The following is a 24,661-nucleotide window of genomic DNA, read 5'->3' as shown; positions in this document are numbered from 1 at the left end:
CCATTCTCTTTTCTTCCACTATCTAAAATAACAAGCATGTCTTAAAGGCTTATTAATTTTGTTATCGTTGTCACACAGGACAGCTGACAAGTAAACAGCAAAATTTATTATAAAATACCTCTCCAAATCATGAATTTGGTTATATGGCATTTTATTCCATCCTTAATATAGGTGGCTGGCATAGAATTTATCTTTCTCACAACCTACTTGTTTATCCTTGTTTGGAGGATTAGTGAGGGAGATGTACCTTTTGTATTCTGAGTGCCTGTCATTACTTCTCTTGAGAATAATCCTATTGATCTGATTTAACTTCAGTCTTGACTTTCTAGTCAGTATTGGTTATTTTTTAAAGGACAGAAACTGGACAACTTCGCCATTAAAGTGAGAAATAGACAAAGAAAAACTCACTTAGTGTAGCTCTCTACTTTTTTGGGTTAAATTTTGAAATATCCATTTATGAAATACTTGTCAACCTGTTGCTTAATTTTGAGATTTTTCTCTGATGTGGTAAATGACAAATTCACTGGTACTCATATGTTGATTTTATCTATCAGCTATTAAGTAATTTGAATTATTTCTACAATAATCACTTTTGGTAGTGCTTAGTAAAATGTCTCATAGAGGCATTTGCTTTATTTAAATTATCTGTATCACAATTAGTGTAGGTTCTTTAGTTGTTTGGATTAAATGTGTCTGCAATATTGGTAATATGGTAATATTTGCTAGTTAGGATAATACATGTTCCTAAATATGTAAAGAGAATTAAGCAAATTATGTTTTTCTTTTCCAATTTCTCACTAATTTGCAATTATTTTTTAAAACAATTTTCAACAGATATTTCTGTTAGGTTCCAATAAAATATAAGCTCCTTGAGGTCAGGGACTGTTTCATTTTTGGTTTAGCATAACCAATACCTACCATAGTATCCTTCACAAATTGAGTTGATCAGCTTCTAAGTACAGGCCGTAGTCCCCCTGTATCCCCAAAGTTGAATGTCATTAGTATTCTTGTTAATATAAAAGCAATTTTGCCCCTGTTTATTTCTTTAAAATCTTTCCTTTTCTTAAGGATGTCTAAACTCTTGGGAATTTTCTTTTTCTCTATCTCCAATCTTTCAGCCTTTTGAGATGAGCACAGTTTAGGAAAGTACAGTTTTCAAGTAATCTCTCAAAAACCATAGTAATTTTCTGCAGGATAATAAAGTACTTCTACTTTTTCCAGGATTTTAGGATCAAACTGTTTCTAAATATCATGCTCTTTTTAATGACACTGTAATTTTCATTGTGGAAATCTAAATAAGTACTTCTCCTTTTTTACCCCTTTAATTAAAATCAGAAAGACTGCAAAGGTAATTGACATTTTTGCCTTGTTTTATGAATGGCTTCAGTGAACGTGTACAATGTTTACCTGCCTTTTGTATGTGTGGTATGTTTCTGCCTTAGTGCTCTTTGGGGGATTTTAAAATCAGCTACATGATGTAGATAAGACTAGCAATGAGTATGTTTTTAAACCATTTAATAAATAAGTGCATATTCTAGATTTCATGGTCTTATTGAGGCAAGATAAAGTAATGGATAGAAGACTCACCTTGAAGTCAGGAAGACCTAGATTCAAATCCTGACATATTCTAGCTTTGTGACCATGGGCAAGTTACTTAGCTTCTTAAAGTGGCTCTGGACAACTTCTGTAGACAAACTTCTTAGGGGCTCTAGATAACTCTCCTGAGTTACACATGAATTGCTAACCTAGAGGAAGTTTCTACACTAGGACTTCCCTCCTTCTGATAAAAGTTGAGATCCAGATACCGTTTCCAGGCAGAGAGAGTGCAATTAGTATCAATCAACCAGTAAACATTTATTAATTGTCCGCTTTGTGCCAGGAACTGTGTTGAGCACAGGTGATACAAAAAGAGGCAAAAGATAGTCCTTGCCCTCAAGAAGCTTACAATTTAATGAAATCTTCAATTAAAAGTAGTCTCTATTTAGGTTGTTGTTGTTTAGTTGATTAGTTGTGTCTGACTTTTCATGACCTCATTTGGGGTTTTATTGGCAAAGATACTGGGATGCTTTGCCATTTTCTTCTCCAGCCCATTTTACAGATGAGGAAACTGAGGCAAACATGGGTTTGCCCAGGGTCACAATGTGATATGTGATATCATTTGATCTAGAATGAAGTTACCACTCTATTGAATATAGTATGGTAAATCTGTGTAACTATGTCAGATGAATAGATTTTGTTTTTTCCTCTTCCAGTGATTCTGATCCAGGTTCTAGACAGTGGACGGAGTCTGATACTTTGTCTGGCTCTCAGTCTCCTCAGTCAGTGGGAAGTGCAGCTGCCGACAGTGGCACAGAATGCCTCTCTGATTCTGCAATGGACTTGCCTGATGTGACCCTGTCACTTTGTGGGGGCCTCAGTGAGAATGGAGAGATATCAAAAGGTATGTAACAGGAGGACCCTGTCTTCACTTCAAAAAGAAAAAACAGATCTGAGTTTATATCCCTGTTTACAATCTGTCACCAAACCCCATCATAGCTTTACACCTTCCCCATAATAATGGTTTAGGATGCTGCTTTTTTTAAAAAAGTGTTTCTGGTAGATAATTCTAGAGGTAAAGGGTAAAGCACACCACCCACCTCCTAACAGAAGGGTAATGGACTTAAAAGGCAGAACGAAACATATGTTTTTGGACATGGCCAGCTTGGGGATTTGTTTTGCTGATTATTATATACATACTTGTTTTGAGGTTTTAATTTTCTTTTATTTATAATTAAGTTGAGAAGGAGCGATAGGAAAACAGCATGTATCTTATTTTTAAAATCTGTACTAATAGGACATGCCTACATATAATATACCTGTAAAGTATCAAATGGGATTGATATCAAAGACATGAGTCTTTAGCAAAGTATAGTTCATGGAGCTTTACTTATTTGAATCTTTGATAGGTTGAGATTGTTGAACAAGTTACTTTCCCCACATTCACAAAGAGTCAGTCAGCCAGTAAACTTATTAAGTGCCTGCTATGTGCCAGGCAGTGTACTAAGGACCAGGGATACAAAGAAAACCAAAAGACAGTCCCATTCTCAAGAAGGTCATTGTCTAATGGGGGTGACAACATGAAAACAACTACATAGAAACAACATATATAACAACATATATAATGGGAGATAATCAATAGAGGGAAGGCGCTAGCATCGAGGGGGATCAGGAACGGCTTCTCATAGAAGGCAGGGTTTTAGTAGGGACTTGACAGAAGCCAGGAACGCTGAGAGGCAGATATTTTGGAGTTGGAGATCTCAGTGGCCATCTAATCTGACTCCCCACCTGTAAAAGAATTTGTCAACAACACAGTGATTTAGCAATCATCATAATTTTTGTTTTTTTCATCTTTGGAGTGGGAAAGGAAAAGGTCTCCTCAGGAAGAGTAGACTTTGAAAAGAGCAGAAAAAAACACAAACCTCCTGAGGGCCTCTGTATTCAGTAATCTTTCAGTTAGGAAAGTGATCTTTTCAGTTAGTTTCTGCCTTGGTTTTAGTAATTGTCCGAGGAGCTGTGGGAAAAGCTCCACCTTCCTGGTGTAAGGGCTTCTCCTGTAGAAGAAAAACACAAATTTATCTGGTGCCATAAGATTTTAAAAGTGCTTTCTTCACATTAACCCTATAAAGTAGGCAGTATAAATCATATTATCCCTATTTTTCACCAGGAACACAGAGGTGCAGAGAATTTACATGACTTGCCTATAGTCACACAACTAGGATCATGGTATTTAGAAGGCATAGGGACATTGGCTAGTAAACATTTGAGCCAGGACTTCAGCTCAGCTTTGCATATCCCAAGACCAGTGACTTTTTAGTTCTGTGTTGAGGCATCCTCAATCAATAGGGAGAAAGCGCCCAAGTGTGCAGTTACAAAAACAGCTTCAGCGCTTTTGGTCATCCCTTCCTTCTGTCAACTTTAAGCCCTTAAATAAAATTTCTGAATTTGGTCAATAGCCCTTTGGTCGGGTTTCCTTTTAATTCAAGATCCTCTTTCCATTACTTGTAGTAAATGGAGTGAGATATAAATTGACAGTTTATTTCTCACCGAGTTTTGATTTGAAGGTCCTCTGGCTAGCTTCACTCTACAACTACCTCCTCATTTCTCTCCTTGAGGTCATTTCAGAGTTTACAGAGAATTTGTTGTGCACCCCATCCTCCACCCCCTCTCCATTTCTGATGTGATTTGTATACTATTAGATTGCAGCGTGTTTACTGGTTTGATTCAAGAGGCACAGTCAAGTAGGTTGGGAGTATGAATTTGAGTTTCATTATCCTTTACTTAAACATGTTTGTGGAGTCATTTTAAATATTAGTGAAATTAGCCTAGTTATAAAGTTGTTTTTATTTAGTATGCCAAAGGGGAAAAAAAATATGAAATCTTCCTATGTGAATGTTTTATCCTTTCTCAGTGTTTTGGGAGAGAAATTCTCCCTTAAAAAATGAAAAGCAGATGTTTTTTGAATTTGCTTTTGTTTTTTTAGTCAGGACTTAGAAGAAAGGGAATGAAGGAAATTGGAGCCTGTTGCCCAAATGGATACAAGATCAACATGTAGCAAGGACTAAATGACGCTTTTTCTCTGTACTCTGTGCCCCAGAATTAGTAGTTTTATTTTTAAGTGTAGATCCTTTCTCAGATACACCCAGGTTCCTGGTACTTGTTTGGATACCTCACCTGTTCAGATCCATAGTTCCCTAGTCCTACCCAAAATTTTTTGGGCAGGTCAAGCAAGATGGCAGATAACACTTAATGAAAGAGGATAATAGCAAGCTAATAACAAGGAAGTGAAATCAGGTAGCAAGAATTTTCAGTGCCCATCCCCAGAGACTTCGTTTCCATTTCCTTCAAGAGAGTCAGATCCTCATCCATTTCCCCATGTGTCCATGACACAGTGGGAGAAAAAAATGCAGTTCATGTAAATTCATAGCAGAGTTTTAATCACATCTACAGCAGTCTCATTTTAGTCCCTTTCTTTCAGTCTTCTCATAGCAGCTAGTGAGCATTCTCCCTTTAGGGATCAGAACCCAAGGGTGAATCCTCTATCAAACTCAACTATCCTGGCTCTCATAGAAGAAAACTGCACCATCAGCATGGAGTAACCAGGGCCACCATTTCTTTATTACTTCGCTGGGATTTCAGACGTCAGTACCCATTTACTGTTCACCTCCCCCACATCATTTTACTCCTCACATGACACCTGTCCACATTTTTCTACTAAATGTACTTCCAGTACCCCTGTCTAGTCAGTACTGGGTGACTTCGTCATGTTCTAGGCTCCTGCTAATCTTTCGGGGAGATAATAGTATACAAATATTTTTTTTTACCCAATGAATGACTTTCTTGACCCCAAATGTTTGAGAAATACAGTCTGCAATATGCCTCCTAAATAAGAAATTACATGATACTGAAATTATTTTATGACATAGCACATATTCTAACTCTAAACTTAGAATACAATCTACTTTTGTTTCCCCAAAGGCATGATCTCCAGTTACTAAAGAGGTTCTTCTCATCACACTGTGGTTTAGTGATAGTTCCTAGTTGTTCTTTAATAGATTTTTGCTCCTCTAGATGGACTCATCTGTGATACATTATATAAAGGTCTTTGCCATTCTCGTTTCTCCTTTTTTTCCTTAGTGGGGTTTGGGATTATGTAAGAGGAAAGGGAAACTGGGATATGAGTCTTCCTTGTTTCCTGTGAAAATGTTTCTGGACTGATTTTCATGAATACGGAAGTTCAGTAAAAACCTTTTCTATGCCTATCTGAAAATTCTCTTGTAGAATTTTAATATTCACAAGTAGAGGAAATCAGCTCGACTTCTTTTGGGTTATAGGGACTTGGTGATAGTTTTATTTCTCTAACCAAAGTGATCAAATTTTTTTTTGCCTTTCAGAAAAATTCATGGAACATATCATTACTTACCATGAATTTGCAGAAAACCCTGGACTTATAGATAATCCTAATCTAGTGATACGGATCTATAACCGGTAAATATCATGTGTTTCTATGATTTTTTTTTAAGTGAGAGGAAATGGCATTGAAATCTTGATGAAACTTTGCTACTTTTCTTGAAGTACATCATCTAATTTGAATAAACAAATAGGCAATGACTTTGAAATGCAAATTCAAACTTGAACCACATTTATTTGAAAATAAAGTGTTGAAATGAATGTTATTTTCTTTTTTATTGAATATTGCATTTCCAGAGCAATTTGGCTTAAAGCAAGTATTACTCATGCAGCAAAAAAAAATTTAACTAATCCTCTTACCTCCCAACACAAATAGGCTGTTCTGCATGTTTTAAAATTAATTCCCACTGAATCATCTAATAGTTGCTCACCAATAATTTGTGTTTATGACAGGTACTATAACTGGGCCTTGGCTGCTCCCATGATCCTAAGCTTACAAGTGTTCCAGAAGAGCTTGCCCAAGGTAAGCTGTCCCAATACTGTATTGCTACCTTTAGAAAGTGTAATATGGATGGCACTTGCAAAGCACCCAAATGTATACACTTGTGTACTGAATGTTTTTCATTCTTAGAGGGTTATGTAAGACCAAATATTGTAAAAGATTCACAGTTCAGTACAGCTATGCAAAGTAGCACACCCTAGGACCACAAAGAAATCAGGCAATGAGATTAAATAATAGCCAGCTAGAATCTTGAGAGCACTTTAAGTTTTGCAAAGCGCTTTACATAGATTATCTCCTTTGGTCCTCAAAACAGCCCTGTGATGCAGGTGCTGTTAATATCCCCATTTTACAGTTGAGGAAACTGGGACCAAGAAAAGTTATGTGACTTGCCCAGGGTCACCGGGCTAAATATCTGGAGTAGGATTGGAACTCAGTATCCTCCAGACTGCAGTTCCAGTTTCTCTGTTCTACCATATAAATAAATTTAATTGATCTAGAAGAAATTTTAAAAAACAACAACTCTATCCCTTCTTTTTATTGCTTGGCAATCCATACTTGTGCACAGAATTTGAGTGTATTTGCTATAAGAGTCAATTCAAAGTTGAACAACTATTTTCTCAGTCTATTAATATGGATGAATTTATAGAAGAAGGTGATATGGCTAGCAAAGGAATGGTGTCAGCATCAGTAAGACCAGGAGAGATTTTACAGACCGATGGACCTGGCAAATTTTGAACTTGTTCACAAAGATTATTTCATCAGCTCAGTTTCCTGGGAGGAATCTACCCAAGAATAGGTCAAGGAGATTTTTTTGCCTACCTATCAGGTACAGTACACTGTTACTATGTTCGATCTCCACATTACTACTTCCATATTATGTGGCCACCCAACATCAAACTTTGGGGCCTGCCTGTGGGGAAAGGACCAGATAGAACAGGTGAAACAAGTCGCTAAAGCCTCAAGAAACCTCCAGTCATGTAAGAACTTTGTGATTAAGGCAGGTCTGTTGATTTTAAAAGCCTGAACTGTCAGCCTAGAAGAAATTGTAACAAGAGGGGAAAAGATAGCCTAGTATAGAGTGATTCACCTCCTGTAACAGGTAAATAGAAGGTAACTGAGTCTTACATAATTGGTAAAGTGTTTGAAATAACTTGGACTGAACGCTTTTAGGCTACGGTTGAATCCTGGGTCAAAGACAAAATGCCAAAGAAGTCTGGGAGATGGTGGTTCTGGCGCAAAAAGGAGAATATGGCCAAACAGGTAAGGATACCTTTGTACCTTTTTCTAATTTAATTATAGAGTTTGTGTACAGTATTATCTCTGCCATTAAGATTTTAAGCTGCCCAAGGGCATGGGCATGTGTTTTGTTTCAGCTTTTTTTCTCCCCATGATTTTGTACATGAGTACTTAATAAATATTTATTGATTTGACCTAAATGAAACTACAGCTAATCATTCTCCCTGGCTGTTTAAAAAAAAAAAGTTCCCTAAGTGGTGAACTTGGAGAGTTCATATTGAATCTACTGGAAAGGTAATAGTACTTCCATACATAACCCTCCCTGGAACAAACCCATACTACTCCTACTCCTACTCTCACTCTCACTCTCACTCTCACTCCTCCTCCTCCTCTGCCTCTTCCTCCTCCTCCTTTTACTACTACTGCTACAGCCTCTGAAATTCAAAAATAAGAAATGGCTCCTTTTATAAAATGAAAGTATACAGCAGAGTTAGGAGGGTCGGAGACCTATACTTTACACAGCAATTTTATCTCCAGAATTCTTCTAGAAAGACATTTCACTGAAACTGAACACTATGTAATTATAATGATCCAATTTGGTCCCAAAGAAGAAATGAGATAATGCGCCTCTTTTCCTTCATTAGAGAGATAGGAGACTGTAAGTGAGGAATATTGCATATACTAGCAAACGTGTTGTTGTTTGGTTTTGCTGACCCATTCTGATTTTGTTTCTCTCCCCCCTCCCTTGCCTCTTTTTGAATCTCTGGCACAAAGGAACACTTGCTGAGTTGGAAGAGACAGGGAAAGGAGCAGGCAAAGTTTAGGCTAAAGGAAAAGAAGATTTAGGAAGTCCAAGAATGCTCTTCATATATTTGAAATCTATTACCTGTAAGAAAGATTAAGTTTATCCTCTGTGGCTCCAAAGGATAGAAGTAACACCAGTGGGTTAAAGTCAGGGTTGTGGGGAAGCCAGCTTGTATTGTTAAATGTTCTGTGTTGGATTTTTTTTTTAATTTAATTTTCAGTTCAGGGAACAAAACAAGCATTTCCATAGCACAGGACAATAAAAAATATGATTGCACCTATAACTGCAAATCTATCATGTACAACTTGCTATTCCCTCCTATTCCCTCCTTATCATGTAAATTCTTTTTTTTTCTTTTATTTTCTTCCCTCCCCACCCCCTGCCTGGAGATGGCTACCATTAGACACACATATGTACATATGTATATGTATACACACAGACATATGTATGTGTATGTGTGTGTATATACATATATACACTATATATATATATGGAGAGAGAGATATAAAATTCTATACAAACTTCTGTTTATCAGTTCTTTCTCTGGATACAGAGATACATCTCTCTTTATATGTCTTTTATTTTTAATTTGTGTATTTCTAATAGCCAAAATTATTTAGTCCCTCAATTGAGAGAACACTGTATACAGTAACAGCAATATTGTTTTAAGAACAACTTTGAGTAACTTCTGTGTTGAGTATTGACACTCAGAAATCAGCAAATGCTACCAATGTTGTTCCATTCATTGTCTAGAATTAAGAAAGTGATGGAGAAAATAATAATGCAGATTAAACTTTGAAATGTGTCCTGTGTACATTGTTTTTTTCCCCTTAGAAAGTCATTTTTTTAAAACATTTACCAGTTCACTGCTGGTTGAAATTAGAGGGAGGCAGATTTTGTTTCACTGTAAGGAAGAAGAGCTTTCTCACAGTAAGAGTCCACCCTTGGAATAGCTCTTTTGTGAAGTAGCTCAGGAAGCAAATGTTCCACCAGTAAGAGACTAGATGATCACTTCTAAGGGATGTGCCTTCTATCAAAGGCATTCATGAATCTGGCCTGGACGACCTTGTTCTTCTGCCATTATTAGTGTGGTACATTGTATGTGTGTGCTGTGTGTTTTTAAGCCACCAGAGGCCAAAGAAGGGAAATCTGAGGTTCCACAAGCAAGTGACTTACCAATGAATGCAAAAGAACAAACAAATATAAGGTGAGTGCCTTTTCATTATTACCTGAGCATTTTACTTGATTTGTTTTCCTCTTTCTCTGGACTAAATAAATTGACTGCTATTTTTCAAAGATTCAGAGGAGATCATTCTGTGATTTGGGGCTGGAAAGGTTTTTTGGATGTCCTTAGTTGGAAATTGTTTTGAATTACTTAGTTAGAAGGTGCTCACTTTGACTTTTCTAAAAACATGTGAAGTCAGATGATGAACATACGGTATGCTGTAACAGACCGATTAAGTATTTGAATTTGAAGGATTGCCTTTAAAATAGCACTTGTTTAAAAAGATACAAAAGAAGAGAACCTGAGAGGACTAGATGCTGTACCCCTTAAGATACCATTTCTTTGAAGAAGCAAACTTTACTCCTTGCCTCTATAGTTGGCACTAGTAAAATCAAACCAGTGTGGAGGCTAGAGTTGAACCACCAGATTTTTCTTTTAGTTAGTACCAAAAATTGGCGTTCCTGCAGAATTTCCTCCATTGCCTCTGCCTTTTCCCCATTTAAATTTTCTTCATCCTCCTTTCCCTCAATTCTTTAACATAGTAACCTTAGACCTTACTTTATCATTTTCTTATTCCTTCATCTTCCTATTTTAAGATTGTGAATAAAATCTTTAGGGGGTGTTCTTGGCTTTTGAATTCAATAGGAGCAGTTAAATTTTCTCTTTAAACTATACCTTTTCAAAATTCAGATATCCCTTGCAAAAGGCATCAGCAGACCTTAGTTACCTGAGCTAAAAATATAGTAAGACAATAGCAAATCATGGACAGGTTTTAATTACATTCAGGTTGTAGGAGTCAAGGAAAGATAGCCTAATTAGCCAAAGAAAAATGCTGATTAATTATTTAGGATTTCCAACTAGTTCATATGTGTGTGAGACTGTGAAGGTGGTAGAGTAATTTTGGCACTTATTAAAAAAAAACCCAAAGCTAAAAGATCATTGACAAGTTAATGTTGCTCTCCTTGTATAAGGCACCATTTATGTTTCCTGGTTTTTGCTTGAGAAAGAAATAAGAGTAGAACTTAAAAAATAAAATTGTCAATTGCTAGGTCTTCTTGCCTTTATACTCTCTCCCTTCTCAATTCATTCTTTATGGTGTTGCCAGATTAAGCTTCCATATATGAAGATTTCGTCATGTCACTCCTCTGTATAAAACCCTTCAGTAATCTCAAATTTCCTACCTAATGAAGTTCATATTCAGAAGCCTCACATTCAAGGCCCTCTATGATCTGCTGCCATCCTACCTTTCCACCCTTATCTCATAGTAATCTCCTATAATGACTCTCTACTGTAGCCATAGTGACTGCTCACCATCCTGTCCCAGGCATTGCTGATATTGGGCCTTTGTTTATACTCTTCCCTATACCTGAAATTCCTTCAATGCTTTTTGAAGTCCTAATTGCCCTTTTAAAGCCATTTCAAACACTCAATAAAACCATCACTGCTTTTCCCAGTTGGTAATAATCTTGTCAGACAGAACTTCTTCTTCACCTTTGTCTTTCAGTAATTTGGGGATCAGGGTTCTCACTTCTGACACCAAAGTCATAGCAAATGGTCTTCATGAGTTGCTAATAACCACGTGAAAAATTCACATTTTTGCAGTCTGGCTTCCAGCCTCATTGTCCAACCTAAACTTCTTTCTCCAGAGTTATTGATAATCTCTTAATTGCCCAATCTAATGTCTTTTTCTGAATCAACATCCTTAACTTTTTTCAGCCTTTCACACTACTGCCGATTTCCTCTTCTCCTTGATACTCTCTTCTCTGTAGGTTTTCACGGCCCTCTTCTATCCTAGTTTTCCCCATACCTGTCTGAACACTCCTACTCTGTCTTCTTTGCTGGATCTTCAACCAGGTCCCTCCTGCTAACAGTAGGGATCTTCCAAGGCTCTCTTCTGGGCCTTCTGCTCTTCTCCATCTATGTACTATTTCATCAGCTTCTATCATTTTAGTAATACATCTCTATACACATGACTCTGAGATCTACTTGTCCAGCCCTAACCTCTCTCTTAAACTCCAGTCTTACATCCCTAACTGTCTGTCCATAAACAACTGAAATTCAACATTTCCGCCACTGAATTCATCTTCTTTTCCAAACTTTCCCTTCTTTCTAACTTCGCTGTTAACAACAAGGGTACCACTATCTAAGATCATGACCTAGCACCACCCATCATACAATTAGGTGTAAAGTCCTGTAGTTTATACCTACATATGTGTGTGTGTGTGTGTGTGTGTGTATGTATGTGTGTATATATGTATGTGTATACACACACACACACATATACATACATATATATAATGTCCCCTTCTATCCTGGGGCAGACCCTCATCACCTCATGCCAAAACTATTTAAATAGCCTGATGATTGGTCTCCCTGCCTCAAGCCTCTCATCACTCCAGTCTGTCTTCCACTCAGCTGTCAAATTGATCTTCCAAAAGCACAAGTCTGACCATATATTACCCCCCTATTCAGTAAATTCCAGTGGCTCCCTATTACCACAAGGGTTAAATATAAAATCCTCTCTTTAGCTTTCAAAGCCCTTGCTGTTCCTTGTGTATGAAACTCAGTCTTCCAACTCTGATCGTTTTCACTAGCTGGCTTAGAACTCTGCCCCTCATCATCTTTGCCTCCTTCAAGTCTCAGTTAAAGACCCACTTTCTGTGAGCCTTTACTTGTCCTTATAAACCATCCCTCTGAACTTAGCACTCTGTGTGTGTGTGTGTATCTTGTTTGTACATAGCTATTTTCATGTTGTCTCCCCCATCATATTGTGAGTTCCTTTAGAGCAGGAACTGGGTTGTTGTTGTTTGTTTGTTTGTTTGTTTTGTTACTAGGTTGGTTTTGGCTTTATCTGTATCCCTTGTCTTAGCTCAGTGCCTGCTACATAGTGCATACTTAATAAATTGCTAGTTGAGTGACTGGTGGCAAACCTCTAGTGATGAGCCTTTCCCAGCTTAGATTGTTCCTAAAATAACAGACATACAAACCACTACTGGACTCATACTTAAAGCATTTCAGGTTTAATAGAACCTCCCAAAGCTTGGGCTCCATTGGTATAACCCAGGGGTGGGGAACCTCAAGGCTCCATGTGGCCCTCTAGGTCCTCAAGTGCAGCCCTTTGACTGAATCCAAACTTCACAGAACAAATCCTCTTAATAAAAGGACTTCTTCTGTAAAACTTGGACTCATTCAAATGGATGCACATGAGAACCACATATGGGCCACATGTGGCCTTGAGGCCACAGGTTCCCCAGCCCCTGGTAACCTTTCAATTCCCAGGTCACCTCTATGGCAGAGTGACTAATTAGCGTAGATCTCTCATGGAGATTTAATCATGGACTGTTTTGTATTGTAGTAACTTATTTATACATTGCATCTCTCTACTCAACTTGAAACACTGTGATGGGAAGGATCAGGTCTGATTTAATCTTTTGTGTATCTCCTAGCTCCTAAATACAAAGCTATTTAGTAAATGAAATGCAGCATTTACTTAGTTTAACTAAAAATATCTTGGATATTTTTTCCCTCCATAGATTAAAGCAGTCCCTGAAGTATTTCCTTGAGTAAGCTTCTTGAGGAGCCTAGCAGCATATTTTGACCTAGTAGAAAACATGCTAAGCTTGTTTGTAATCGATAAATGCATACAGTAATTTGTTTTGATAAAGCCCAGACTCCTTAGCCTAACGCAGTATTCAAGATTCTCTCCATGGTCTGGCTCCTGCCTATATTTTCCAGTTTGAGCTCACATGCATCTCCTTCTTGTACTTGGTTCTAGTCAAATTGGACTACTCAGCCTGTCCTTGCTCTTGTCCACCTTTTTCCATTTCCATTCCTTTACTCACATTGTCTTCCATACCTGGAAAGCACTTGCTCTTCTCTCACCCTTGTCCCTGTCTCCTTCCCTGCCCCTGTCTCCACCAATTGCAATACTTCTTATCCTTAAAGATTCCACAGCCTCATTGAAGCCTTACTTGAGTCTCTTTACCTGAGCGTCACCCCCCCAAAAAAGGCACAGAGTAATCTGCTGCTGCTTTAATTTCTCCAACCCTATGTCTCTGTCCTAGGCATGCATTGTATTTCAACATATTTCTGTCTTATTTTTCTCTGTGTTTTCTCCTTCTGATGGCTAGTTTCTTGAGGGCAGAGAACCATGTCTTCTTCATCTGTTACCTTAGTACCCAGTGTAATGCCTTGAATATAGTAGGAATTTAATACGTTTGTGTTTATGTACTAAAAAGATTTTCCCAAATCACTTTTTTCTAACTACATTGTGCACACACACACATACCCCATTCAGTGAACTCTGTTACCTCAAGGATCAAATGGAAACTCCTCTGTTTGAAATTTAAAGCTCTTTATGACCTGAGTCCTCCACACTACAGTCCAGACATACTGGTCTAGGTGCTGTTCTTCTTTTCTCCAAACCTGGAGGGTTTTCTCCCCTCCCCTTCTTAGAATCCCTAACTTCTTTTAAGGCTAAGTTTAAGCACTGCCTTCTGCAGGTTTTCCCCATATCCACTCCCCAGCTACTGGTACTTTGCCCTCTAAGATTGCCTTCCATCTATTGTTTATCTGTCTTGTATATACCTTTTTAAGTACATATCATTTCTCCCACTAGATTGTGAGACACTTGAGGGCAGGAAATGTGGTCTGTTTTTGTATCCTCTGTGTTTAGCACAGCACCTAGTACATAGTAAGCATTTAATACTAGTTTTTTCCCTATTTATTTTAGCATTTTATTTTTTTTCTCAATTACACATAAAAACAATTTTAACATTCTTTTTCAAATTTTGAGTTCCAAATTCTCTCCTTCCCCTCCTCCCCTTATTGAGAAGGCAGGCAGTTTGACATAGGTTATACATGTGTAGTCATGCAAAACACATTTCAATGTAAGTCACACTGTGAAAGAAAATATAAACAAAAAAATAAAGAAAAATTAACTTCAATGTGCGTTCAGGCTGCACCATTCTTTCTCTAGAGACATCATAAGTCCTTCAGAATTGCCTTAGATCATTGTATTACTAAGAATAGTTGAGTTAAATAAGTGCTAATGTTGATTGATGTTGTATAGGCCAACTGAAAATGATTCATCTAGTGACGAGGACTCCCAGGAGCTTAAAGATTCCCTCAAAATTGATCCTGTCCCAGTAGAACACTTGAGCCATGGAAGCACTACTTCTTATAAGAAGTCACTTCGACTTTCTTCAGACCAAATTGTAAGTAGTCTCTATGTATTGTGTATTGTAGTCATGTACCTTTATTTAGCACTTTAAATTTTACAAAGTATTTTCTGGATAATAGCTCTATGAAGGAATTAGTGAAAGAGCCAGTATTCCCATTTTATAGAATAGGAAACTGAGGCTCAGGTTGGTTAAGTAAGTTGCCTAGTCATACAGCTAATAAGTGTCAAAGCACTGATCTGAACTGAGGTCCTATGAAACCAACCAGGTGTTTCTTCCATCATGTTAAGCTGCACAAAAAATTTTCATATATATATATACACACACATGTTTATATGCATATATGTGTGTGTGTATATGTGTATATATATTTTAAAGAAAATTTTACAAATAACGTATTCATTCATCATTCTCATCTCTTACTACCTTGAATTTTCTTCTCCTAGGTATTTTGACTGTAAAAAGGGAAGTGAAAGCATGTGAATAATTTTTGCTTAAATGTAAGAATGGTCTTATGGCATCAGGAGAGAAGTTATACATAGGAGCCCTGTTAGCTTTCATGCATAGATATCCGGGGGGAAGGCCTTCCCCCACCTCTGCCAGGGGCAATGAGAATGAGTGTCTTGAAATAAAGACAGATTATTCATTTTGAAGACTAATCATTTTACCTAGCAAGTATTTGTTGAGCATGTATTATGTTCCTCATGTGATGCTGAGCCCTGTGGAGGATGCAAAAGCGTAAGGATTGTCAAGGATAATTGAAAAAACGAGACTAATGCACATGAAATAATTAGAAAATGATGCCAGATGGGAGACATTTAAGTGACTAATGGTACGACAGAGACTGAAGACGGCAAGAGTTTAAAGTAAGGAAGTTGATATCCATGAGGGTTGGCTAGTTGGACAAAGCTGCAGAGGAAAGATAGGACATGATGGCTTAGCCTTGAAAAGAGATGAGCTTTGGGGCAGCGAGGTGGCACAGTGGATAGAGCACTAGCCCTGGAGTCAGGAGGACCTGAGTTCAAATCTTGCCTCAGACGCTTGACACTTCCTAGCTGTGTGACTCTGAGCAAGTCACTTAACCCCAATTGCCTCACCCCCCCCCAAAAAAAAAGAAGAGAGAGAGAGAAAGAAGCTTTGGCCAGAAGGATAGGGGAGCACTCCAGGCAATGGGAACAAAATTAATCACAGCACAAAGTTATGAATGAGTAAGAGACAGAACAGTGAAAAGACCAGCCTAACAAAATCAGAGAGTGAGGTCATTTATGCTGGGAATTTGTTGGAAACAAGGTTGGGTGGAATGGGTCACTTTGAACTGTGGATGGCCCTTGAATACCAGGTAGAGAAATAAGGCTTGATGTGGTAAGTAATAGGGAGCCATGGAAAGTTTTTCAACATGTGTGAAATGATGAAAATTCCAGGGCAGAAGCTCCCGTATGGATCTCAAAACTTTAGCTACTGGTATGTCCAAGGATTTCTTAGTTCATTAAAGGAAAAACCATTAGGAATCAGAGGAGCCGGTAAGCTGGAGCAGAGGAGAAGGAATTTGCTAATCCTAAGATGTAAGTGCTTCAATTCATAGACTTTCAGAGTTAGAAGGAACCTTGTAGATTCTCTAGTTCAACTCACTGATTGTCTAGTGAAACACACTGAGTCTCAGAGAGGTTAAGTGACTTCCCTGAGGTCACAGATCTAAAGACAGGTAAAGGCTTGTTCATGTTGAAGTAAAAGTGGAGAATTTGTGTTATGAGAAGAAAGCTCATTTATTTCCTCCTCAAAATTAAATAGAGGAAATCCAATGGCTGGAGTAAAAATATGGTAAATTTTAAAAAGTCATCCCACAGAAAATGATAAATTGTTACCAGCCTGTGAGTTAGATCATTTAAAGATGGTCAGCTCGCAAGAGACAGTGAGCATCAGTAGCCCATGTAGTACACAGAGTTCTTGTTTTTTCTCCCACATTTTTGCTGTGGTTCTCATCCACAGCTTGATTTGATTTAGGTTCAGCTTTATTCTTTCTTAGTCTTGCCTGAGGATCCTGAGCTATGTGACTGCTGTTGAATGTAACTGTCATTTTTACCAGGACCTATACTGTTGTGCGGGCACCCAGGTGGCACAGTGGATCGAGTGGAATCAGGGAGACTTATCTTCCTGAGTTCAAATCTGGCCTCAGACACTTACTAGCTGTGTGACCCGGGGCAAGTCACTTAACCATGCTTGCCTCAGTTTCCTCATCTGTAAAATGAGCTGGAGAAGGAAATGGCAAACCACTTCAGTATCTTTGCCAAGAAGACCCCAGATGGGTTCATGAAGAGACCTCAGACATCATTGAGTTCAGCCTACTCGTTTTATAGACCAAGGAAATGAGGCTGAAAGAGTTTAAGTGACTTCCCCAAGGTCACACAGGATCAGAGGTGGGATTTAAACCCAGCTCCTATGGTTCCATCATCAATGTATACCATCCTGCCTCTATTTGTACTTCCTGTCATCACTATGGTGATTTTTATATAAGTAAACCTGTTTTCTTCTTTAATAAATATAACTCTTTTGTATTTTTGCATTGGGCAGCATGACACATATCTTTGAACTTAGGAAAGACTGGTGTAACTTTTTATTATGCTTCAGCATTTCTAGAATATCTGATTTTATCAGTGTGTCTACTCCCTCCATGAATGCAGATTGCAGCCCCTCTTTGAATTGACAGGTCTTTGAAGGTGGGGCTGAAAAATTTAGCACCTTCTGGCCAGCCTGGTGATGAGTTTCTTTGAACTTGGGCCAGTCCTCAGCCTGGCCAGACCTGTCAGAGTTTACTCACCTCTTCCCCTTGTCTAGCCTTTGAGAACTTCCATATGTCTCTTATCTCCATGGTCACTTAGCATTCATTAAGCACTTATTACTACATTCAAGGCACCATGCTTAATACTGAGCATACAAAAAGGCAGTAATAACTAGAACTGTAGTGGGCAAACAAACCTTCCTTACCTAGGAAATGTTTCAGCTTCATAAAAGTTATTCTGTGCATTTGTGTATCTGAATCTAAACTACACAGGTATATGTAACCACTTTTCCCCTCTGCTTTTATAAAGGCAAAACTGAAGCTCCAAGATGGCCCAAATGATGTCGTGTTCAGCATTACAACCCAGTATCAAGGCACCTGTCGCTGTGCGGGAACCATTTACCTGTGGAACTGGAATGACAAGATCATAATTTCGGATATCGATGGAACAATAACCAAGCAAGTAGAAAGAAATTGTTTGGGAGTTGGGGAGAATGTGAGCTCTTTACCTGGGAGGCTTCTGGCCTGGTGATGATTCGGACACACTGTCAGTAATGAGCAGCACTGTGGAGAGTTGTGAAGCGTAGAGATCACAGATGCTGATCCAAGCATATGTAATCTTTTATATCAAATTTAGAGAGGTTAGAAGGATGTGATTATAAGGAGTCTAGTGTGAAGTTCCCTCTTAGGTTTAACATCTGGATCTCATGAGTATGATTTCAGGTTTAAAGTTACTATAGTGGGGATCCACTTTGCAAATGACTTCTTTTTACTTGTAAAGTGTGTTGGTGAGGGGCAGCTAGGTGGCGCAGCGGCTAGAGCATTGGCCCTGGATTCAGGAGGACCTGAGTTCAAATGCGGCCTCAGACACATAATACTTACTAGCTGTGTGACCCTGGGCAAGTCACTTAACCCCATTGCCCAACTGAAAAAATAATTTAAAAAAAAAAAGAAAGTTAAAGTGTGTTGGTGAAATCACCTCAATTGCTTCTTTGGTCCTTCTAGGCAGCTGTCAGGCTGTCCTTTGGATGATGCAGCTGCCTGCCTCCCACATCTGCATTTTGTATTGCTGAGGATTTTTTTTTCTTGGGTGGGGGAGAGTTAGGTGAAAGGAACAGAGCATCATTTAACTAGATAGTAAAATTTTCAGCTTTCTATAATTATGTAATTATATATATTATATAATTATATTTCTATAATTATGTAATTCATCATTCGTTCTTGGTGTTTATTTCTTTTGTTTGTTTTCTTCTTAGGTCTGATGCTTTAGGGCAGATTCTCCCACAACTAGGCAAAGACTGGACTCATCAGGGCATAGCAAAACTCTACCATTCCATCAATGAGTACGTATTCCTTCTGGCATGGGAAGGAGCTCTGGGAACCTAGACTTGCTTTGGCTTACTCATTTAAGGAGTAGAATAATCAACCAATCTAAATCATTTGTGGCAGGGGATTCCCCTTTAGATTTTAAGTAGAACTTCTTTTTGCTTTTGGAAGGTGATAGATATCGGAATACAGGGGCACCCGAGTTCCTTAGGCTTCCTTTTAATTTCCCACTCCTTTCTTTCTTTGTAGGATCATGAAATCATATAGCGAGAGCTGGAATGGACCTTAGAGGTCATTAGATCCAGCCTCCTTATGTTATTAATGAGGAAACAGGCACAATGAGGTCAAATGATTTGCCTGAAGTCACACTTCTAGTAAGTTTGTGAGGCAGGATTTGAATTCAGATCTTTCTGACAGAGTCCACTATTCTGTCCATTGTGCTACCTAGTTGCCTTCCCCTATATCCTGCCCTGTATGTACGCATGCACTTTTCTTTCCAAACTTTCTCTGTTAATGCAAAGGTTGGAGCCAATAAATCAGTAAGGTGATAATAGTGTGTGCCATGTCTCATTGACAGTTCTACCCCATCTTTGATTCTCAGATGTGGTGATGATTTTTCAGCAGGAAATGGTTGCCTTTTAATTTCTATAGCTGTGTATGCCTTTGAATCTCTTGGATACAATATCAGGGAGCCCTTTCCATGGAAAAGTTGAGAATTCCTCAACATAGACTAAAAAGCATCAGAATATGAGTATGCAAAAATATTTATACTGAGGTTTAGGTTTATACATTTTCATTTCACAGCTCAGATACTGTAAGCTGTGTGTTCACACACACACACACACACACACACACACCCTTTTTATAAATAAAGAGAATGACACCTGTCCATCAAGACAGAATCATCAGAAATAGAAACCAAATTTTTCTTACATTAAGTAGTTAATGAATATGTTAGTTCGTGATTTATTATTATTAGCATTATTAATTTAACAGTCTTTAGTTTTATGGGGGTAAGAAGCAGTTTGCATTCTTTTTTGGTCCACATTATTGCCTAAAAAAAGGTAAAAATTTGTGTTCTTAGCTGACTCTCTCCTAAGCTGTAGAATCTGATTCTCTTAGTGAATGATTAGGAAGAAAGAGCTTCATTTGGTTGGGCCTTTTAAAACAGAGAACTATATTTTTCTCCCTTGAGTCATAGCTTATATTTAAATGGTTTGGTTTATAGCGAATTTTATATTTCTACAATATTTAGCATTATAGATAGCTGCCTTTAGGGGACATTGTTATTACCCATTTCTTACTGGAGAATGTGTTCTCTTCTTTAGGAACGGGTACAAATTTCTGTATTGCTCAGCTCGGGCCATTGGAATGGCAGACATGACACGAGGGTACCTGCACTGGGTCAATGACAAAGGAACTATCCTTCCTAGGGGGCCTTTGATGTTGTCTCCTAGCAGCTTGTTCTCTGCTTTTCATAGGTATGTGTTAGTAAGTGGAACATTTTATCTGTCTGTGAGTGTGTGTATGGTTGATTGGGGATGCTGTTGGGTAGAACAGTCTTGCTAAGGTGGCACTAGCTCATGGTAGTAATGTGTGACTGAGTGTGACATCAGAAATTTGTTCATTACTGTGAGTAGTCTTTCATCATAGCAGATTGCAGACTCTCTATAACTTTGTGAAGTCTTCAAGAATTGCCGTGACTCACTCTCCTCTTACACAAACACTCCCCCAAAAAAGTTCATAATCTCCTGTCCAAATATAGGTAGGTTAGTCATCAGAGAACAGTCAGTCAATCAGGTACACTGCCTATTCTCAGAATCTTTCCTGCTCAGTAGGACCTTGTCATTTAAGGGCATAGACTTCAAGAGGCAAAGTTCATTTCCATGCAAGAGTGCAGCATCAGACTGGCACTTCAGTGAAGGGATTAGAAGAGAAACACTGTAGTAAAAATAGAAACCTTAGATGTACTAGTTGAGTATCGTGGTTTTTGTTTTCAGAAATTGTATTTCTTTCTTAGTTCTTTGGTTTCTTTGGGGTATTCTCAAAAGTAGTCTAAATTAGATATTGGTCTTATGTTTATAAGTAATCACAAAAGAAAATATCAATCTAGTCTCTTCTTATTTTTTCCCATATACCCTGTATGTGTATACACATTGTTGTTTACATGTTGTCTCTTCTCCATTAGAATGTGAGCTTCTTCAGGGGGGAGTCCAGGTTTTTCCCTTTCTTTTTATCCCCAGCACTTAACAAAGTGTCTGGCATATATAGTAAGTGTTTAATGAATACTTGTTGGCTGACTGATGACTTCATACCTTTTCCTCCTAACAACAGATTAGTGTAATTTCAGGAAAAAAAAATTATCACTTATCTGGGGAGGAATAAGAATAATGGAGGAAATAAACATTAATGAGTGCTTCAAAGGCAGGAATTTGAAAAACTGACCAAGTGAACATGGGAAAACTGGGAAACACAGTGTCTGAACATGGTACACTGGGGAAAAAATGCTAGATATGTAGAAAGAGGAACTGGCTTTGAATTCCAGCACAGCTCCTTAATACCCTGTAGGTCCTGTAGCCATGTCACAGCGGACTGTTTCCTAATCTGGGAAATGAGAGAGTTGGACAAGATGATCTCTTAAGATGTCTTTAATCTCTAAATCAATGATTTTCTAACCATATAATCCACATGTGTGTATATGTGTTGTCTGTGTATATATACACATACATACATACATACATACATACATACATACATACCCATTGAATTTCTCGACTCAGTATACTTTGGTTACTCTTTTAAACTAATTTCTGATATCAGTGAATAGAATAAATTCATTCAGCAAGCATTTGTTAAAATACTACTGTGTGTACAAGGCACCAGTTGTGCTAGGCCTTGGGTCTGCAAAGACAAGATGAAAAACAGTTCCTACTCAAGGAATTTACATTCTGTTGGAGCAAAGAGTAGTGAGGGTATTCAGCTTAAATGCTTCCTCACAGGGTTATTGTGATCAAATGAGATTGTGAAGGTAATGTTCTTTGCATGTCATAAAGGACTTTATAAATGTTAGTTATTATTATTACCATCATCATTTTTCTTGGAGAGTATGTACATTTGGCAGACTTATGCTCCACTGGTATCCATACATGTTAAAAGAGAGTTAAAGGAAAGCATATTAGGTGGAAACCCCTTCTGGAGGATGTATGAGATAACATGGACAAGAGCCAGAGCAGAGGAGATAGTCTAAGTAGGTTACAGTTTGCATCATTGGAGTGAAGTAACCACATTGGTGATCCATCAAAGTATCAACAAAGTTTTTGACACAGTGAAAGATAAGACCTTTATTGAAGATAATTCTAAAGATGAAGAAGTGAGACTTCCTTTAAAAAGGTCAAATGGAACACCAAACCATGTCAAAAATGTAACATTAGGAGAGGTTATCATCTGGCATTCTTTGATTATGTCCCTATTTTGTTTTAGGGAAGTGATAGAGAAGAAACCTGAAAAATTCAAAATTGAGTGTTTGAATGACATCAAGAATTTGTTTGCTCCAAGTAAAGAACCATTCTATGCTGCTTTCGGAAATCGACCAAATGTAAGTTTATACCACCTCTCTATGTAATGGGTTCCAATCTGTTTGGTTAAAAGTCCAACAAAATTATTCTTATCATTTGTTTTGTTTTAGGAAATTTACCAGGCCAGAATTTTCCAGCCAACTAAGTATCTAATCAAAATGAATCTCTCTCCTGCTATAAGAGTGATCATGTTAGATTCAATCTAATTCTACAAACTTCTAATGAGCACCTACTAAGTGTAAGAGGAGGTGATTAGGCTACAAAGAGGAAAACAAAAAATTCTTTGTTCTCATAGAGTTTACATGCTATTGGAATGTAAAGATGCCTAGGAGAGACAATAAAAATTTTAGCTTTTTCCACATTCCCATAATAATTGGGAACCTGTGAGGTCTATCTGCTTTGGAACTTTTAATTAAAACCAAAGACATGTTTTTCTTTGCTTTTAGGATTTTTCTGCCTTTTCCCTGTGGATTTTTTCCCTCTATGCAGGTGTTTAGCTGTGAGTTAACTAGTACCAGAGTCTCACAGATGAAGTTGGAAAGAGCACTGAAAAGTGGAAAGAGCAAAATCTAATGTGGTTATACTACTTATTAGCTGCATGATCTTAGCCTAGTCGCTTCAAATCTGGAGACAGTTTTCCTCAGTTGCAAAACTAGCAGTTTGTACTGGATGTTCTCTGACTTTCCTTCCAGTTTTAACATTGCATGACCCTGTGACCCTTGATCACATTTAATCAGTAAGCATTTATCACGTATCTACGATATTCCAGGCACCATGCTACAAGTAAGAGATAAAAGTGAATCAGTCTCTGCCTTAAAGGAGCTTGACATCTGTCACAGAGACAATGTCTTTATGTGTATATATATATGGACATAAAATATTATAAAATATAAATACAAGGTCATTGGGGGGTGGGGGCAGGGACCAGCAGGTTAGTTGTCCCAAATTGTAGCAATTCATAATTATTTCTTGAGCTCAGTTGTGGTGAAAGTGCTAGTTCCTAGTGTCCAGTTGGCGGTGCTGCCACCTTTCCTGCCAGACTCCCCAAGGGTCCCATTTTACCTTGTGTCACTGTTGGGTTTGCCTGTTGCTTTAGAGCTCAGGTACAATGGCAAAGCTGAAATGTGCGCAGGCCTTTGTGTTTTCCTTAAATGCCCTCTTTCTTGCCTAGGGCTTGCCTGTCCTAAGGAACTTGAAAGGTGCTTAGCAATTTCCTCTTTCCCTGTTGTTGATGTTTTTCTGCAGGATGTGTATGCCTACACACAAGTTGGGGTCCCAGATTGTAGAATATTCACGGTGAATCCCAAAGGAGAATTAATACAGGAACGGACCAAAGGGAACAAGTCATCGTAAGAGCATTTCCATTTCTCATTACAGTGCACAGTTGCAAGGAGTGTGGGTTGGAAACAAAGTACAAAACCTTAACTGATAGGTCCCTGCTGAACTAAGATGGCAGTCCAAACTCAGGGAGACCTTTCTCTTTGCCTAGATTTTTGTCTCCCCTGCCTCACAAGAAATGCTCAATAGGGGGCAGCTATTGGAAAGAATACCAGCCCTGGAGTCAAGAGGACCTGAGTTTGAGAGTGGACTCAGACATATAAAACTTTCTAGCTGTGTGACCATGGGCAAGTCACTTAACCTCATTGCCTACCCCCCCCCCCAAAAAAAACCCTCAATAAACCAGACTTTTAAAATGAAACTTGACTGACCTGGACATTAATAAATTCAGTTTGTTAGATGGGGGCTAGATGTATGGTTTTTTTCCCCCTACATATTTAAGGGATCTAAGATATATAGTCAGTCAGTCAGTTACTACACATTCATTAAGCATTACCATGTGTTAGGCACTGTCCTAAGCATTGGGGTTACAAAGAAAGGCAAAAGACATCCCTTGTTCTCAAAGAATTCACAGTCTAATGAGCTCACAGACAGTATGCAAGCTATGTGTAACTATATACAGCAAGCTTTATGCAGGGGAAAATGGAAATAGCAAAGGGAAGGCACTAGACGAAGATCAGGAAAGCTTTCCTATAGAAGGTGGGATGTTAACTGGGATTGCAAGGAAGCCAAGAGGCAGAGGTGAGTGAGGA

At 38.2% G+C, this 24,661-nt stretch overlaps 1 protein-coding gene across 3 annotated transcripts in view; it reads left to right on the top strand.

The window, feature by feature from the left end:
• Window positions 1–24,661, top strand: part of LPIN2 (lipin 2) — a 106,154-nt gene that overhangs the window by 77,050 nt on the left and 4,443 nt on the right. For 2 of the 3 annotated variants that reach the window (XM_020970654.2, XM_020970652.2), the window contains exons 9-19: window positions 2,253–2,440; window positions 5,931–6,024; window positions 6,400–6,469; window positions 7,619–7,708; window positions 9,614–9,696; window positions 14,786–14,930; window positions 17,981–18,129; window positions 18,927–19,013; window positions 20,325–20,477; window positions 22,477–22,591; window positions 23,817–23,920. In XM_020970654.2, coding sequence (XP_020826313.1) covers window positions 2,253–2,440; window positions 5,931–6,024; window positions 6,400–6,469; window positions 7,619–7,708; window positions 9,614–9,696; window positions 14,786–14,930; window positions 17,981–18,129; window positions 18,927–19,013; window positions 20,325–20,477; window positions 22,477–22,591; window positions 23,817–23,920 — 1,278 coding nt within the window. Of the gene's footprint in view, window positions 1–2,252; window positions 2,441–5,930; window positions 6,025–6,399; window positions 6,470–7,618; window positions 7,709–9,613; window positions 9,697–14,785; window positions 14,931–17,980; window positions 18,130–18,926; window positions 19,014–20,324; window positions 20,478–22,476; window positions 22,592–23,816; window positions 23,921–24,060; window positions 24,271–24,661 lie in introns of those variants that run through there. The other variant, XM_020970653.2, reaches the window with a different exon arrangement.

Source organism: Phascolarctos cinereus, unplaced genomic scaffold (genome assembly GCF_003287225.1).
Source record: "Phascolarctos cinereus isolate Bilbo 61053 unplaced genomic scaffold, phaCin_HiC Scaffold_4;HRSCAF=312, whole genome shotgun sequence".
NCBI lineage: Eukaryota > Metazoa > Chordata > Mammalia > Diprotodontia > Phascolarctidae > Phascolarctos > Phascolarctos cinereus.
Note: the sequence above shows the minus strand (reverse complement) of the source record. Positions and strands in the feature narration are given on the sequence as shown.